The sequence below is a fragment of the Ostrea edulis genome, chromosome 5 (genome assembly GCF_947568905.1).
Source record: "Ostrea edulis chromosome 5, xbOstEdul1.1, whole genome shotgun sequence".
Classification (NCBI taxonomy): domain Eukaryota; kingdom Metazoa; phylum Mollusca; class Bivalvia; order Ostreida; family Ostreidae; genus Ostrea; species Ostrea edulis.
The window spans coordinates 70,921,804-70,942,125 of record NC_079168.1 but is presented as its reverse complement, the minus strand read 5'-3'; the positions used below and the strand labels follow the sequence as shown (position 1 = coordinate 70,942,125).

The 20,322-nt window shown below is 36.0% G+C and overlaps 1 protein-coding gene across 3 annotated transcripts in view; it reads right to left on the bottom strand.

The window, feature by feature from the left end:
• Window positions 1-2,488: 2,488 nt before the first annotated feature.
• The window catches only part of LOC125652902 (allene oxide synthase-lipoxygenase protein-like), a 58,418-nt gene continuing 40,584 nt past the window's right edge, over window positions 2,489-20,322 (bottom strand). For 2 of the 3 annotated variants that reach the window (XM_056165392.1, XM_056165393.1), the window contains exons 15-16: window positions 18,388-18,551; window positions 17,115-17,634 (exon numbers count right to left, since the gene is read on the bottom strand). In XM_056165392.1, the coding sequence (XP_056021367.1) occupies window positions 17,520-17,634; window positions 18,388-18,551 (279 nt within the window). In that variant the 3' untranslated portion in view covers window positions 17,115-17,519. Of the gene's footprint in view, window positions 2,921-17,114; window positions 17,635-18,387; window positions 18,552-20,322 lie in introns of those variants that run through there. The other variant, XM_056165394.1, reaches the window with a different exon arrangement.

The window sequence follows — 20,322 nt, the reverse complement described above, 5'->3', positions numbered from 1 at the left end:
TTCCTTCAGTTATTTAGAAAATAAAATTCCACATAAACTTCAATTACATCAGTGAATAGACAACATCATTACAATTGTATACCATAAACGTCAGGAAGAAAACATTGGAATTAAGTTGATTATTAGTGAAAATTTAAATACAACGCTGGATACAACCATTCTATGAAAGTATAACGTAGGATACAACCATTCCTATTACATTGACAATATGCAACGATCCATGTTTTTGATATCTTAGATGCCACCTTGCGTTTTCGTTATGTTTTTTTTTTTAAAAATTGAATTTGAATATTGAACTTCATTGTTTATAACAAGATATACAACGTAGAATATAACTGTTTCAATGATCATTGATTGATTGATTGTTTATGTACCGTCGATAATGCTCAAGCCAGAAATAACACAGCGTTTGTTTGAAATCTTGGACAATTTTTTTTTTAAGTCGGACATGTTTCATCAGCTTTCAATTTTTAATTCTAATCTCAGACACTAATGCAACTGTCATTCTAAACTGAACATATTATTGTGCATTCTACCACGGTTATTGCAAAGATCAAAGGAAAGCCGCTGTCATTATTCTACGATATACCTTCATACGCATTAACTGATTATGAGAAAATTGATACACATCTCCCTTGCACTTCGAATTGTGCTAATGCAAAAATAAAGTACAGTGTAGATGACTGATGATTCAATATTTATAATCATAAAAATCAATCAATATAAATTATCTTGCAAAATAAATCCATAAATGGCTGAAGAACATTTGTCATTCAGTATAAACCAATCAATTGCATTCCGATAGCGATGCATATGTAAACATGGTGATGCACACATTCTGGGCACATGTCCCTACCTCTGGTATATCCAGGGGTCCGTGTTTGTCTCTATATTTTGTATTTATTGTGGGAGTTGTGAGATTGGTCGTAGTTCATTATCTTTACCTTTCACAGACAAGCTTTTCTTAAAACTGTATTGACAGCAATTGATATAATTCATTAACATCAAACTAAATACTTGAAATATTTTTTCAAAATAGATTTAGAATATCCCTATTATCTCACCCTTTTCGTCAGCTAAAAGGCTATGTAGGCCGTTTCGGAAACTGCCATGACGTGACAGTGACCTAATTCGTAGCTAAATAGGAAAACGATCGCATGTATATTTCCGAGCCGTAGTAGAATAGAAATAAAGTTCTTGTTTTCGTGTATGCTGCAGGATAACATCCTTGGTCTCTAAACGTTGTTTGAAATATAAAACCCTCGGCTAACGCCTCGACTTTTATATTTCAAAACATTTCTCAACCTCGAAGGTTATCCTGCAACATACACAAAAACAAGACCATTATTTCTTATTTCAGTGCTAAAAACGAGATGGAATCCGACCATGTCATTCAAAACGACAGTAATGCATCACATAGAATCCGACCACTCAAAATGAGCAATTCATCACGTGGAATCCGACAATTAGTCTATGTTAAAATAAAATACAAGATGGACTCCGACAACGTTTATGTTATTCAAAACGATGATGAGGAATATTGTGGGATCGTATAACTGGAAATTCTGAAACGTGTGAATTTTCATTTTACATGTGTATTTTCTAGTTGATGTTGGATACCTACAGAGAACATATTCACATATGTAAGATTAGAAAGAGTACATTCTGATAAAGCTTTAGAAACACTATTCAGAGCGCACTCTGAAACATGTTCCCCTCTTTCTACTCAGAGTTTTCGAAACTTATTAAGTGCAGAAAACTTTCTTTTAAAACGTTTAAGGCTTTGATAAAGAAATATCTGTAAACATGCTTTAGATATCCTGGATCAACCAGCATGTCCTATATTCAAATGATCTATTTTAAATACTAATGAACATTCATTTAACAAATTTTCCTACAATCGATCTTTTTCGAATAGTTCAATGCGATGCGTGCAAAACGTTCATACATGAATGAAAATACCGTCCAGATTTTTAGTTTGCAAAGAAAAACAGTATGATTAGAGAGGAAGGGATGGCGCCTGGGAAACATATGATGCATATCCACGTACGCGATGTATCGAGACCAACCATGATATCATAAAAATAGGACACAAACGGTGCCTGCCTCCTAATTTAGTATTACAGATATACAGTTGGAATGAAATCATTCATACTGACCAAGCATACTTTTTGCCTTAAACCCACTGGATTTCTTTTTCGTTTCTTTTTACATTGTAAATGATTTTTTTTTCAACGTAACATTTGTAAACGCAATGGAACATTAGATCAATATATTTTGAAGAAGTGTATTAAATTTTCAGAAAGATAGATTTCAGTGCTGTCGAAATTTTATATGGACAAAAAACTCTGAAAGGGTTCAATGAAATCATAACAAGTTTATAGAAAGCAGAATTGTTTAATATTTCAACCCAATAACAAGAAATGGAAATCGTAGCATGTTATTCTAGGGAAACTGATGTACCTAACTCTATAAACCATGACTACCTAACTCTGTAGACTAGGATTTGAGTCTAATATACTCAGGATTCATTTCTAAACAGCAATAAATTGACTACATACCATATACATATATCATCAATAGTTCTTAATCATCAGATTCTCTCACATAAAATGTACATCGCAAACAAAACACAGACATTATCATTCTACTAAAATAACCTTATCTGGTGTTATATATCTACTACTTTGATTAAATCATTTGAAACGTTTATTGTATAAGTAATACTTCAACAAATATACACGTCAAGCAAATCAACAAAGACCATGATTTAAGGTCAAGTACAACACAGTCCTACTCTTAAGATTAAATGCTGATTGAATTGGGAACTTCCTCTGGCAGAAGATATTCATACTTTCTGCTCATCTTCTCATTTCTGTTACGAATCTTGGCGCTAATGCGTTTCAAATCTTTTCTAAATCTGAAAATGATAAAAGTAATTTTGTTATACTGACCAACAGGTGCAAAGATTTTTCAATGTTTTATACAATATCCAAATTTCATCAGTCAAATTGAGGTCAAAGATTCTTCCAACATCACCTAGTAGGTTAATGAAAGGTGAAGATAATGAACAGTGATCAATCTCATAATTCCTATAAGGAATTCAAAATAGAGGGTTGGGCAAACACGGACACCTGGATATAGCATAGGTGGGATCAGGTGCCTAGGAGGAGTAAGCATCTCTTGTTGACCTGTCAAACCCACCGTAAGCCATATGTCTTTATCAGGTAAACGGAGTTATCCGTAGTCAAAATCAGTGTGCCACAAACGGCCTAAAATCATATGAAACACAGCAGTATTTTACTCAATGATATATTGTTTTGTCAAACTTGGATGTTATAACGACCACAGACTTTGCGAAATGTTGACTTTAAACGAGACTGTTCAAACCCCATCATTTTGTTTGTCAGTAGCCTGCTTCGAATTAAAAACTGATCATACGCAGAACAAGCTCTTGCGTATTGAATCAGTTGGTGTATTTTCTTAAATAAAGATGCAAATATTTGACACAATGTTTTGGGAATACATAAAACATTTCGTTTCGTAGCAAGTCCCTAGTTAAAGCAAAAGTTATATTATTTTTCATTCAGATTCAGTAGGTCTTGAAGATCTAGGAATTACGTATCTTAGTCTTCGACTAAAGCAACTGCTGCAGGATCGTACACGTAATCCACCTCAAAGTCCCCGAGGGCATTAGTGCTCCTTGCACTTAGAATTGTTGCGACAATCATCGTGTCCAGTGTAGGAGATTTGTCAAGCAAAGCTTTCATAATTTCCCCTTCTTGTAATGGTGTCTGTAATCAAACAAAGTAATGCACAAATGAATCTAATGTTTCCCCAATGTAGAAACCAGAGAGGGAAAATATGGCGTGAATCATTGTGCCTTGTGTTAAAGCAACAACAGATTTTAAACGATTTGAATGTATATGATGTGTTGTTGTGTGATGCATATGAACTTCATTTACACCTGTGACATAGACAATATTCTAGACGTTCTATATTTAGAAGGATGATTATCAGAGTTGAATAGAAAGATGATGCAATACCTGTTTACTCTAAATCTGTTACTATGTCATTTTCTAAAACTAAAACAATCTGAAAGATTGTTTTAGTATAAATAGACTGTAAATTTTGTAATAGGCACTTTGGACTTTTACATCTGAGTATTGGATTGGACTTAACGGCCGTCTTGTCACAGTTTATATTCTCGTATGTGAATTTAGCTTTTCGGTAAACCAGCACCGGACATTGTGTTTGTGAACTCTGATTAAGCCTACTGTAAGGTAGTCACTCTAACAACAAAGCCACAACAGCCAATCAAACGGAAAATAGAGGGAAAGTACATGTACATCATATTCATTTCAAAATTAAGGATTATCTCCCTCATGCATAGCTCTTATCCTTGGACGAATTTGTCTCCACTTGTTTGGCACGCTGTTTTTAGCTATATTTAGATCTAAAACTTCATAGTTATTTCGGATTTCAAACATTTGGGTTGAGCATCACTGAAGAGACATTATTTGTCGAAATGCGCATCTGGTGCATCAAAATTGGTACCGTATAAGTTTTACATTATGACCCCTGGGTCGAGGCCTCTGCTGGTGGACTGTTAGTCCCCGAGGGTCTCTACAGCCCAGTAGCTAAGTACGTCATTACTAGCTTGAAAATACGGATGTATATTTAATTGCTGTTATAAAATTTAGAAATTCATTTCAAAATTAAGGATTATCTCCCTCATGCATAGCTCTTATCCTTGTACGAATTTGTCTCCACTTGTTTGGCACGGTGTTTTTGGCTATATTTAGATCTAAAACTTCATAGTTATTTCGGATTTCAAACATTTGGGTTGAGCATCACTGAAGAGACATTATTTGTCGAAATGCGCATCTGGTGCATCAAAATTGGTACCGTATAAGTTTTACATATAAACACACAATTCCATACTGCAATATATAGAGACGTCACCATCTGTAGGTGAAGTACCACAAATTTAGACCTATACTTAGCGCTCATAGCTGTAGTAGTGAAGGTTCTTTATCGTGCAAACACCTGCCGTGACATGGGACCTCCATGTTTTAGGTCATATCCAAAAAAACCATGATTCTGAATTTTCAATACCGAGACCGACCACCGCGGTGGTCTAGAGGTAGAGCATTCGCCTCGCATACGGAAGGCCAGGGTTCGAATCCTGGCCGCGACAGACGTAAGTCATTAAAACAGGAAAAGAACCAGTTCCATCACCAAAAACTCAGCATTAGATGTGAATATCACGAGTCTTCAAATATGACCTTTAAAACGGATATCTTGTGTCACAGTAGGTGTGGCTTGCTAAAGAACCAACACTGCTCAATGGCCGTAAGCGACGAGCATGAGCCTAAAGTTGAAGCCCTTCACCGGTCTTGAGCGGGACGTTAAACAATACAAAATCAATCAACTATTATAATGTCCTAGGTTTGACGCCATGACACTAGTGGAGCTCGAGCTCACGACTTTCCGGTTACGAAACGAACGCTTTATCACTGAGCTACCGCGACCGGTTTAAACCATCTATACAAAATAAAGAATATTATTATCACTTATTGTAAAACTCTAATAACACATTTAGAAAACAATGTTATCATCCACCCATATAGTGCGAGTCGACGTTTGAACAAAATCAATTTGAACTCTATCATTTCTGATCCAATGGATTTTATCAAGATTTTTATACTAATCCCTATCGACTTCAGCAGAAATTAAATGTATACCTGCATGTTAAATTTTGACAGATGGTAAACTTCGTCTTTGAAATTCTTAAGAAGATGTGTTTGTAAAACACCGACACCCACGTGAAGCAACAAAGACGTTGGTAACCAAAGAAAGGTCTTGTCACAAGGAATATACATGTCAAATATGAAAGCCCTTTCACAACCATTAAAAAGGTATGGCCTAGATTAAAGATTTTCAAAGGCAGGTCAAATTTCAAGGTGAAAGTCACAAGGTAAAAAAATTTGATACTTAAAGATAGGTCTTGTCACAAGGAACACACATGATAAAGAACACTGATCAATCTCAAAACACATATAAAGTCAGGCAAACACAGACCACTAGACATGAGGTGGCATTAGGTGCCAAGGAAGAGTAAGCTTTCCCTGTCGACTGATCACTCCGACTGTGAGTCCTATATCTTTATCAGGTAAACGTAAATCCAAAGCAAAAATCAATGTGTAAAGAACGGGCTAACTTGGTGCATTGGTAAACTAGATCATTGCAAAGACGATAAAATTTGAGAAATGCTGACTTTAAACGAGACTGTTGAAACCCCTGTAACATAACTTATTTGTCAGTTGCCTGCCTCGATTTAAAAACTGATCATTCGCAGAGCAATCTCTTGCGTGTCGTGTCGTATCAGTTGAGAGACATAAACACCATATGCAAGTGATAGTGGAATATTGCTAAATAAATATGGAAAGACACCCCGTTTGTCATAAATTTGTGTTGTTATTTTGCCGTTTACATCTATGTTCAATATTAAAACTGTATATCTAAGGATGAAGCAGATGTGGAAGATGTGTGGTGTCTTTTATTTCGAGTTTAATGGGATATATCGAATCGACATATGCTGTCAATAGATAAAACGAAGTCGATACATCTAAATGTCTAGATATTAAAATTATCGAGTGTAATATGTGGCAATAGAAGAGTCTGTCAAAACTGATCTGAACTAATCAGTCCTACGCTGGATCAACTCAAAGTCGTTTTGATTGTTGTCAGCTTTTGTAGTTTAGTTGTAGTGTTAATTTCTTTTTCTATTTATTTTCTTTTGTATGTAAGTTGTCTATCGTCCTGAGGAAGGGTCAGGTATATATATATATATATACACAAAGTGATGATAACGAACAGTGATCAATCTCATAACTCCTACAAGCAATACAAAATAGATATTTGGGCAAACACGGACCCCTGGACACACCAGAGGTGGGATCAGGTGCCTAGGAGGAGTAAGCATCCCCTGTTGACCGGTCACACCCACTGTGAGCCCCATATCCTGATCAGGTAAACGGAGTTATCCGCAGTCAAATCAGTGTGCCAAGAACAGCTTAACAATCGGTATGAAACACGTCAGACAGCATTTGACCCAATGTGAGATTGCATTGACGAACTAGATCGTTATAACGACCATAGAATTTGCGAAATGCTGACTTCAATCGAGACTGTTGAAATCCCTGTACCATCAACTTGTTTGTCAGTAGCTTACCTCGATTTAAAAACTGACTATACCCAGAACAAGCTCTTGCATATCGAATCAGTTGAGATATATAAACACCATATGCAGGTGATAATGGAATATTGCTACATAAATGTGGGAAGTTGACGACGGAGAAGCTGAAATTATCCCGTTTGTCATACAGTTGAGTTGTCAGTTTGCCGTTAATGTCTACTTTCAATAAAATATCTAAGTATGAAGCAGAAATGGACGACCCTGTGGTGTCCTTTATTTCGAGCTCACAGGGATATATCAAATCGACATATGAATGAAAGCTATCATTGTTAATAGACAAAACGTCATCGATATCTATCTTAATGTTTGGTCTGTCAGGACTCTCAAGTATGCAAACAGAATCTTCTCTGAAGCATAAACTTTTCATTATTTTTATCCTGTTCGATCGACTAGCTGTTGCAGTCAGTGGAAGTATGGGCACATTCAAACTAAGGGATCGTAACTCGCCAATCTTTGAAAAATATTTTCTGAAGGCTTCCTCATTTTTCTGTCCTTCACCCCTGAAAAATATCAGAATAACTTAATTTCTTCATCATCAGAAATTTAATGTATGTTGTAAAATGTATTTTTTTCCTATATTTAATTTGAACAAGTGTCCTTTTTAGAGTAGAACCCATCTACGGAAGTATGAAATCTGTAGGGTTATATACCATTGATAAACTGTGTGGGCTTCGTCAATGGCTGTCAACCTATGTCGTGCCGAAAATTCGGGGTGCCTAAAGATATCTCCATTCGTCATTTCCAACTAAAGCTTCAGGACTTCCGAATACGAATTGGTAATAGCCCTTAGATACATCGTCTTTGCAACAATCGGTCATTCCGACATATGTTGCACGGAAACCCAATCCTGTAAGCCGATTCTTTTGATCCTTTATAATGCTTAGTAGCGGGAAAATTATGACACATACAGCCGATTGTCCAAACACCACTGGAGAACTCTCATAGATGAGGGACTTTCCACTCCCTGTCCTCGTACCTAAGAATACATCTTGGCTCCGCTGTATGCTTTCTATAGCTCGTAACTGATCTACCGTTAATTTTACTTGAAAACTTTCTCAACCTTTTCTTTCGTTGTCTCCCCCATACTTGTTTACATTTACTAAGTAACAGTATTATGAAAGCTGTCACCTTATTGGCTAGATTGTAAAGTTAAAATCCAGAAACATCCGCTAGGTGTCGGCACTGCGGGCCACGGTTTTAGTGGCGTAATCTGCCAAGGGTTTGTGAGGAGCGAAGCGGACCGAAAACGGTTGGCTTGCGAAGATGAGAGGGCGATTGACTGTCCATAATCGGTCTAAACATTCATGAAAGTGACTGTAGTAGGTATCGGACATCTTTCAAAATCTACTTCACAAGCTGTAGATGAAACATTATCGGCGACACTGAGAATCAACTTCTATACGTGTAATTTGTACGACTAGTATAATTTGACCTTTTGACTCAGCATGTCGTGTGCAAAACATATACGAAGGCAAAGTGTTCAGGGTTAAAATGCTGGATAATTCATAGAGAACATCTAACGGAAATTAACTGGTTTCTATGCTGTTTATTTGTTTGCATGCATAATTGTAGTCATTGTGCATTGATAAAGTGGCATTTGATTTAAAGATCCGAAACCGGGACATGTGGGGAAGTTGTTTGGCGGGGATTTCTACTCTAATAACTTTTAAGAACGCGTTCAACACTTAAAACAGACTACAGAACGGTTATATGATGTGTGTGTCTTTGTGTACATGTGTGGGTGTCATTTCAGAGATTTCATTTGGATTTAAGAGACAGAGCAAAGGCAAAAAGAAAGAGTTTCCTTAGTATACAATTTGGACAAGGGATGATCAGGCAAGTCCGAAGTCCATATATCATTAAATATCATTATCATTATACCCGCACATTGTAAAGAAAGTTCGGGTATATTGTTGTTACCCTGTTCAGTCCGTCCGTCTGTCACACTTTCTTTATCCTCAACCCCCCCCCCCCCTTCATCTTAAGTAGTAACCAATTGACCTTTTGGAAGATGATTGGCGGTGTCCTGTAGATGTGCAATTAGGTTTCAGAATTTTCATTTTCACCCTTGGGACGAAATGGGGGTCAAAAAAGACAATTTTATACATACATCTCTTTCCCAGAATTCCTCTTACATTTAATATAATAGCAAAATTATCTTTGAAAGATGAATGGTGGTGTCCTGTAGATGTGAATAAGTTTTTGGAATTTTCATTTTTACCCTGGGGCCCAAATTGGAGTTGAAAAACAACATTTTGTTTCTTAAAAAAAAGACCCTGGTTCCCTGAACTCCTCTTACATCTTGCACAGTACCCAAATGATATTTTGGAAGATAATTGGTGGTGTACTTTAGAAGTGAGCTAAAGTTTTAGAATTTTCATTTTCACCCTGGGACCCAAATGGGAGTCCAAAACCGACATTTTTTCTAAAAGAAAAATACCTGCATCCCTGAATTCCTATTCCATTTTACATATTACTCAAATGATCTTTTGGAAGATAATTGGTGGTGTCCTATAGATGTGCACTAAAGTTTCAGAATTTTAGTTTTCACCCTAGGGGCCAAATGGGAATCGAAAAAAGACATTTTTTCTGAAAAAAAAATCCTGGTTCCGAGAACTATAACATTTTACACAGTACCCAAATTATCTTTTGGAAGGTAATTGGGGGTGTCCTATAGATGGTGCACTAAGGTTTCAGAATTTTAGTTTTCACCCTAGGGCCCAAATGTGAATCGAAAACAACATTTGTTTAAAAAGAAAACAAAGCCTGCTTCCCTGAATGCCTATTCCATTTTACATGTTACCCAAATGATCTTTTGGAAGATAAATGGTGGTGTCCTATATATGTGCAATAAGCTTTCGGAGTTTTCATTTTCACCATGTGGCCCAAATGGGAGACGAAAACCGACATTTTTTAAAAAAGAAAAAATACCTGCTTACCTGAATTACTATTCCATTTTACATATTACCCAAAGATCTTTTGAAAGATAATTAATGGTGTCCTATAGATGTGCACTAAGGTTTCTGAATTTTCATTTTCACCCTGGAGTCCAAATGGGAATCGAAAAACGACGTTTTTTCTGGAGAAAAAAATCCTGTTTCCCAGAACTCCTATAACATTTTACACAGTATCCAAATTATCTTTGGGAAGGTAATTATGGGTGTCCTGTAGATGTGCACTAAGGTTTCAGAGTTTTCATTTTCACCCTGGGGCCCAAATGGGAATCGAAAAACGACATTTTTTCTAAAAGAAAGAAAACCTGCTTCCCTGAATTCCTAATCCATTTTACATATTACCCAAATTATCTTTTGGAAGAAAATTGGTGGTGTCCTATAGATGTGCACTTCCATTTTCACCCTGGAGTCCAAATGGGAATCGAAAAACGACGTTTTTTCTGAAAAAAAAATCCTGGTTCCCAGAACTCCTATAACATTTTACACAGTACCCAAATTATCTTTTGGAAGGTAATTGGTTGTGTTCTATACATGTGAACTAAGGTTTCGGAATTTTCATTTTCACTCTTGGGCCCAAATGGGCGTCGAAAAACAACGTTTTTTCTAAAAACAAAACATCTCGTTTCCAGAATTCCTCTAACATTTCATGCATTACTGAAATGATCTTTTGGAAGGTAATTGGTGGTGTCCTATAGATATACAAGAAAGTTTTAGAACTTCTGTATAGGCCCGGTGGGAGGGGTAAGGGGGCAAATAAGGACTGGAAATGACGTTTTCTGTCATGAAGCTTGTTACTTGAACTCTAAGTAGTCACATGATATTCTTCAATGACCTTGAAAAGAGTGTCAGATGTCAAGGTCACATTCTCCCCAAGGTTGTGGGGTTAACATTCAAAGTGGGGGTCAAGGTTAAAGGTCACATTCTAAAAAAGCTTTGGGGGTTAACCTTGAAAGTAGGGGGTCAAGGTCAAAGATCAAGGTCACACATCCAGGTGCGAGCCTCCACAAACGACGCAATTCATCACATACCAAATGGGAAGAAATCACCCACCTTTCAACAGCTGTCTAAACCAAGTATTAGAGAAATAGACAGTAGATAACCGACAATCTATGCATTCCTGGAAGAAACAATCTGCACAGAAAAGCTCGGTCAACGTCAAGGATGACTGCATGCTACCCTTTCCATAGAAACCTGACACCGTGTACAATATTACTCACATACATGTAGATCTGTGACATTCCCCTATGCCCACTCCAGTACACATGACCATGGAAAATCACTGTTTACATAGTCTAACTGCAGGTCATTTTCATTGAAATAGCGAAACAGACCTTGTACAATGAAGATCAGTGTAATTGAACTAACCGAGTGCAAATTTACACATATCTGCCCAACAACATTAGGGCACCAGTAGTGATTTTTTAGCAATACACAAAACTGACATTCTGCACCATTCTCAACTTCTACCCAAATTTATTTTGAATCTTTGTTAATGACATGCCGATTTCCATTTTCAGCCTACATCAACTCAAACTGAGCCTCCTTAAATACATCAACACCGCAACCAACCAACCAATCAACCAATCTACCAAACAATTAAAACACGCATTCACATATACACACACAAAGATATATAGAGTTTAGTATCCAATTGAAATCATGTTATGTTGACGGCATCTATTCCTTTGTTTTTAAATTTGAGCTTAAGGAACTGGCGGCATGATTTGGAAGGAATGTCGTCCATGACCCGTGATGGTTTAAAGAGCCTGTGATATGTTGCATAATTATAGAGTTCAGTCTATATTCAGGTGTTGAAAAATCCAAGTATAGACTAGCTGTAGCTTCTTCAAATAACGTATCTAATACTCTCAATGGAACAGAGTAAAGTTTTGTACGAATATGATGTGGACCTAATTGTCTGTTGACGTAAGGCAAAAGTGAATCAAACGTGACATAATTTATAATTGGTCTTTTATATGAACGATGTCCATGACTGCGTTTTGTCTTTGAGTATTGGAAAAGAGTCCCATCACATTCACGTTATTTTCTTGTGGACTGGTCAAATTTCCCACATCAAACGGAGTTATCCGTAGTCAAAATCAGTGTGCCAAGAACGGCCTAACAATAGGTATAAAACATGTCAGACAGCATTTGACCCAATGATAGGTTGTATTGACGAACTAGATCGTTATAACGACCATAGAATTTGCGAAATGCTGACTTCAATCGAGACTGTTGAAACCCCTCCACCATCAACTTGACTGTCAGTAGCTTGCCTCGATTTAAAAACTAACTATACCCAGAACAAGCTCTTGCGTATCGAATCAGTTGAGAGATATACACACCATATGCAGGTGATAATGGAATATTGCTACATAAATATGGGAAGTTGACGATGGAGAAGCTGAAATCATCCCGTTTGCCATACAGTTGAGTTGTCAGTTTGCCGTTAATATCTACTTTCAATAAAAATATCTAAGTATGAAGGAGAAGTGGACGACTCTGTGGTGTCTTTTATTTCGAGCTCACAGAGATATATCAAATCGACATATGAATGAAAGTTATCATTGTTAATAAATAAAAGTCATCGATATATCTGAATGTCGAATTGAAGGTCACAGCAAGATATTTCTTCTCCCGTATAGGTTTTTCAAAAAATTTTGCTTCATATGAATATACATGTAGAAACAGGTCAGCTAACAAAGGTGCACAATTCGTGCCCATGGGAATTCCAACAGACCTGATCACCAAAGACCACGAAAATATTGTCAATGCGGAACTATAGCATATTTTTTATTTCAACTTCAGAGTACTTGTGTGTGGAATCAGAATGGTGTTTAGCAAAGTAAGGTTTTGGATGACTGATCACTAGATATGAATATTTCCTTTTCCCATTTTCGTTGAAGAAGCAACTGTCTATGATGTCAAAAAGTCTAATTTTAAAATCTTATTCCTTAGATTTAAGAAATTTCTTACTCATTAAATTTGTTGAATTAACTATGCATTGTGTTCATTTAATGTGCACTATATTTTGACGTGCAAGTTCTCATTCCAAGACGCTGTTCCACTAAGCAAACATTCCCGATGAATATATCATTACTTATAGAGGTAATGTAAACAAACAGTGATTCAGTAATTAGATATAAATATAAGAATTAAACAGCATTTCTGAGCTGTTCATGGTCAATATGAACGGATTTGGATTTGAGGTAAATTCACTGTGAATCGCTAGCATCTAAATTTGTCGTTAATTATGTTGGATATTATTTTGCGTTTCAATTTTTAATCAAGCTAAAGCAAACATTAATATCTTAAAGTCGGACTGCGATGCGTCCGCAAATTAACAAAATTTGCTCTGAAATAATTACCATAACCCAAAAATATCTAGTTGTAAATATCAATAATTACCATAACTCAAAAATATCTAGTTGTAAATATCACAATGGAAAGAAAGTGAATCATATTTTACATTATACATGTACATACAATTCTTAAAAATGATATAGCCTATCAGGTGGCGCACGAAATTCTGGTTTGAATGATACATAACTTTCGGTCAGATCCCCTACCACTTGCTCAAACACTTCACAGTTAGAAAACGTTTTGTAAATTGCTCTCAGCCGTTCGTTTCCTTCAGTTATTTAGAAAATAAAAGTCCACCTAAACTTCAATTACATCAGTGAATAGACAACATCATTACAAATGTATACCATAAACGTCAGGAAGAAAACATTGGAATTAAGAGGATTATTAGTGAAAATTTAAATACAACGCTGGATACAACCATTCTATGAAAGTATAGTGTAGGATACAACCATTCCTAGTACATTGACAATATGCAACGATCCATGTTTTTGATATCTTAGATGCCAGCTTGCGCTTCGTTATGTTTTTTTTTTCAATTAAATTTGAATATTGAACTTCATTGTTCATAATAAGATATACAACGTAAGATATAACCATTTCGATGATCATTGATTGATTGAGTGTTTTACGTTCCGTCGAGAATGCTCAAGCCAGAAATAACACAGCGTTTGTTTGAAATATTCGTGGTCTTTGGTGATCAGATCTTCCAACAGTCTGTTGGAATTCCCATGGTCACGAATTGTGCTCCTTTGTTAGCTGACCTGTTTTTATATTCATATGAAGCAGAATTTATTCAAAAACTTCTACGTGAGAAGAAAAAATCTCTCGCTGTGACCTTCAATTCGACTTTTAGATATATCGATGACGTTTTGTCTATTAACAATGATAGCTTTCATTCATATGTCGATTTGATATATCCCTGTGAGCTCGAAATAAAGGACACCACAGAGTCGTCCACTTCTGCTTCATACTTAGATATTTTATTGAAAGTAGACATTAACGGCAAACTAACAACTCAACTGTATGACAAACGGGATGATTTCAGCTTCTCCATCGTCAACTTCCCACATTTATGTAGCAATATTCCATTATCACCTGCATATGGTGTTTATATATCTCAACTGATTCGATATGCAAGAGCTTGTTCTGGGTATAGTCAGTTTTTAAATCGATGTAAGCTACTGACAAACAAGTTGATGGTACAGGGATTTCAACAGTCTCGATTGAAGTCAGCATTTCGCAAATTCTATGGTCGTTATAACGATCTAGTTCGTCAATACAACCTATCATTGGGTCAAATGCTGTCTGACCTGTTTCATACCGATTGTTAAGCCGTTCTTGGCACACTGATTTTGACTGCGGATAACTCCGTTTACCTGATCAGGATATGGGGCTCACGGCGGGTGTGACCGGTCAACAGGGGATGCTTACTCCTCCTAGGCACCTGATCCCACCTCTGGTGTGCCAGTGGTCCGTGTTTGCCCAACTATCTATTTTGTATTGCTTGTAGGAGTTATGAGATTGATCACTGTTCGTTATCTTCACCTTGCATATTGGACAATTTTTATTTTCAGTCGGACATGTTTCATCAGCTTTCAATTTCTAATTCTAATCTCAGACAGTAAAGCAACTGTCATTCTAAACTGAACATATTATTGTGCATTCTAACACGGTTATTGCAAAGATTAAAGGAAAACCGCGGTCATTATTCTACGATATACCTTCATACATATTAACTGATTATAAGAAAATTGATACACATTTCGCTTGCACTTGGAGTTCTGTTGATGCAAAAATAAAGTAGATGACCGATGATTCAATATTTATAATCATAAAAATCAATTAATATAAATTATCTTGTCAAAAAAATTCATAAATTGTAATTCAGTATAAACCAATCAACTGCATTCCGATAGCGATACATATGTAAACATAGTGATACACTCCTCCTGGGCACATGACCCCACCTCTGGTATATCTAGGGGTCCGTGTTTGCCCAACTCTATATTTTGTATTTATTGTGCGAGTTTTGAGATTGGTCGCAGTTCGTTATCTTCACCTTTCACAGACAAGTTTTTCTTAAACTGTATTGAAAGCAATTGATATAATTCGTTAAGATCAAACTAAATACTTGAAATATTTTTCAAAATAGATTAAAAATATCCCTATCATCTCATTTTTTTTGTCAGCTAAAACCAATGTAGGCCGTTTCGGAAACTGCCATGACGTCAGTGACCTAATTCGTAGCTATATAGGAAAACGATCGGCTGTATATTTCCGAGCCGTAGTAGAATAGAAATAAAGTTCTTGTTTTCGTGTATGCTGTAGGATAACATCATTGATCTCTAAATGTTGTTTGAAATATAAAACCCTCGGCTATCGTCTCGACTTTTATATTTCAAAACATTTCTCGACCTCGAAGGTTATCCTGGAACATACACAAAAACAAGTTATTTCTTAATTCAGTGCTAAAAACGAGATGGAATCCGACCATGTCATTCAAAACGACAGTAATGCATCACATAGAATCCGACCATTCAAAATGTGCAATTCATTACGTGGAATACGACCATTAGTCTATGTTAAAATAAAATACAAGATGGACTCCGACAACGTTTATGTTATTCAAAACGGTGATGAGGAATATCGTGGAATCGTATAACTGAAATTTCTGAAACGTGTGATTCTACATTTGCATTTTCTACCTGATGTTGGAAAACTATAGAAAAGAGTTTTAAAACGTTAGATTAGAACACTTCAATGAATATTTTGGAAATAGTAAATTCGATCATAATTCTGATAAACCTTTAGAAACACTATTCAGAGCGCACACTGAAACATGTTCCCCTATTTCTACTTAGAGTTTTCGAAACTTATTTAGTGCAGAAAACTTTCTTTCAAAATGCTTAAGGTTTTGATATCAAAACATGTTTTAGATATCCTGGATCCACCAGCATGTCCTATATTCAAATGATCTATTTTAAATACTGATGAACATTCATTTGAGAAAAAAAATTCTACAACCGATCTTTTTCGAATTGTTCAATGCCGATGTGTGCAAAAGGTTCATACATGAATGAAAATACCGTCCAGATTTTTATTTTCCAAAGGAAAATAGCATGGTTAGAGAGGATGGGATGGTGCCTGGAAAACATATGATGCATATCCACGTACAGTACGCGATGTATCGAGACCAAACATGATAGTCATAAATCTACAATTTTGAGCTTTGTGGTGTGGAAGAAATGACACAAACAGTGCATTCCTCCTAATTCAGTGTTACAGATATACAGTCGGAATGAAATCATTCATACTGATCAAGCAGGTTTTTTGCGTTAAATCCGCTGGATTCCTTTTTCGTTTCTTTTTACATTGTAAATGATTTTTTTAACGTAACATTTGTAAACGCAATGGAAAATTAGATCAATATATTTTGAAGAAGTGTATTGAATTTTCAGAAAGATAGACTTCAGTGCTGTCGAAATTTTATATGGACAAAAAACTCTGAAAGGGTTCAATGAAATCATAACAAGTTTATAGAAAGCAGAATTGTTTAATATTTCAACCCAATAACAACAAATGGGAATAGTAGCATGTTACTCCAAGGAAACTGATGTACCTAACTCTATAGACCATGACTTGAGTCCCATATGCTCAGGATTCATTTCTAAACAGCAATAAATTGACTACATACCATATACATATATCATCAATAGTTCTTAATCATCAGATTCTCTCACATAAAATGTACATCGCAAACAAAACACAGACATTATCATTCTACTAAAATAACCTTATCTGGTGTTATATATCTACTACTTTGATTAAATCATTTGAAACGTTTATTGTATAAGTAATACTTCAACAAATATACACGTCAAGCAAATCAACAAAGACCATGATTTAAGGTCAAGTACAACACAGTCCTACTCTTAAGATTAAATGCTGATTGAATTGGGAACTTCCTCTGGTAGAAGATATTCATACTTTCTGCTCATCTTCTCGTTTCTGTTACGAATCTTGGCGCTAATGCGTTTCAAATCTTTTCTAAATCTGAAAATGATAAAAGCAATTTTGTGATACTGACCAACAGGTGCAAAGATTTTTCAATGTTTTATACAATATTCAAATTTCATCAGTCAAACTGAGGTCAAAGATGTTTCCAACATCACCTAGTAGGTTAATGAATGGTGAAGATAACGAACAGTGATCAATCTCATAATTCCTATAAGGAATACAAAATTAAGAGTTGGGCAAACACGGACCACTGGACAAACCAGAGGTGGAATCAGGTGCCAAGAAAGAGTAAGCATCCCCTGTTGATCGGTTACATCCGCCATAAGCCCTATACATGTATCTTGATCAGGTCAACGGAGTTATTCGTAGTCAAAATCAATGTGCGAAGAACGGCCTAACAATCTATGAAACACGCCAGACTCCATTTAACCCAATGATAGGTTGTATTGGCAAAGTAGATCGTTATAACGATCATAGAATTTCCAAATGCTGACTTTAAATGAGGCTGTTGAAACCCCTGCAACATCAACTTGTTTGTCAATAGTCTGCTTCGATTTAAAAACTGACCAAACGCAGAACAAGCTCTGGCGTTTCGAATCTGTTGGTGTTTTTTCTTCAACAAACTTTTTCTTAAATCTTAAAATCGAAATCTTGAGAAAAAGATGACAAAATATTTGACACAATTTTCTGGGAAACCATACACCATTTCATTTCGTAGAAAATCTCAAGTTAATATTATTTTCCTTCAGATTCAGTAAGTCTCAAAGATCAATGAATGATGTGTCTTACTCTTCCACTAGCGCAACTGCTACAGGATCATACACGTACTCCACCTCAAAGTCCCCGAGGGCATTAGTGCTCCTTGCACTTAGAATTGTTGTGATGATCATCGTGTCCAATGTCGTAGATCTGTCAAGCAAAGCTTTCACAATTTCTCCTTCTTGCAATGGTGTCTGAAATTTAAATAGAATAGTGCACAAATTAATTTAGTATTTCCCCTATGTAGAAACCAGAGAAGGAAAATATGGGGTGAATCATTGTACCTTGTATTAAAGAATCAACAGATTTTAAACGATTTGAATGTATATGATGTGGTGTTGTGTGATGCATATGAACTTCATTGACACTGTGAAATAGACAGGATTGTAGACGTTCTATATTTAGAACGATGATTGTCAGAGTTCAATAGAAAGATGATGCAATACCTGTTTACTCTAAATCTGTTACTATGTCATTTTCTAAAACTAAAACAATCTGAAAGATTGTATTAGTATAAATAGACTGTAAATTTTGTAATAAGCACTTTGTACTTTCACATCCGAGGATGGGATTAGACTGAAAACGACCGTCTTGTGACAACTTATATTCTCGTGTATGAATTCAGCTTGGCTGTTAACCAGCATCAGACACTGTTTCTGTGAACTTTGATTAGGCCTACTGTAAGTTTGTAATTTTTATTGATATATCTTTATGTAAATAATTGTAAATAAATTGTTAAATCTTTGAATGCGATTCAATTTCTGCTGGTCTTTGGATTTATTCTGAATCAAAACTCCTTATTTTAGCTGCTATAATCCGGATAAATACACGTTGAAGATAGTTATTTAATCAGTAATACAGTAATTTAATCTGCTTGAGTGTGAATAAGATGTGTACAGTAATTGACTGTGGCAATGTGGAATTTTTAGAATTACAAGACAAACGTTTCATTAACATATATATTACGGGTACAATATATCTACATAAACGCCCCTTGTCGATCTTAATTACAGGTGCTCGGGGCTCTCCCTATAGAGACATCCCTTGTGGATCTTAATTACAGGTGATCGGTGCTCTCCCTATAGAGACATCCCTTGTGGATCTTAATTTAGACCTATCATGCATTACGCCCAGGGCTGTAGCAGTGAAACGGTTTTATCGTGGCAATTCTTGCCGCGATATGGCACCTCGGGTTTTATCCGGAAGACCCACAACAGTCACGTCTAAATGTTGAATGTTTCGTGAACGTGCAGTCACTACATATCCCTATGTATTAAGTGGAACGAGGTCAAGGCACAATTTGGGCTCGAACCTTCACACCCATGGTCATGAAGTAAAGTCTTTAACCATTAAGCCACCGCAGCCAATCACTGGGAGAGTAGAAGAAAGTGAATGGACATCATCTACAAACACCATCGCCGTAAAATGGCTGAAATATTGCCAAAACGGCGTAAAACCATAATCAATCAATCGATGTACAAACACTTCACAAAATTCTATACAACAATGTTGATTGATTGTTTGATTATTTTACGTCCCGTCGAGAATTTTTTCACTCATATTGTAGCCTGATATCTTTTAGGTAAATGGAGTAATCCGTAATCGAAATCAATGTCTAAAGAACGGCCTAACATTGATATGAAACAAGTCAATTAACATTTGACAGGCATTGGTATATTAGATCGTTATGAAGACCATAAAATGATATCGTACCATTTCATCTTTTGATCAGTAGGAGGACCTTGATATACATGCATATAAAAAGCCCCTGTCTTGTTAATCCGCTGACATGGTGTCATATTACAAGGAACACATGACACTGAAACAGTACACACATGTAATACGCCTGTGGCAAGCTTATGTAGGGTGTTTTCTTAAGCCACTAGATGAAAGCCTGCGCAAGTGTGGGAAATCACAAATAATATTGCATAGAGGAAGGACTTTTTAATGCGTTTTTGAATTGTT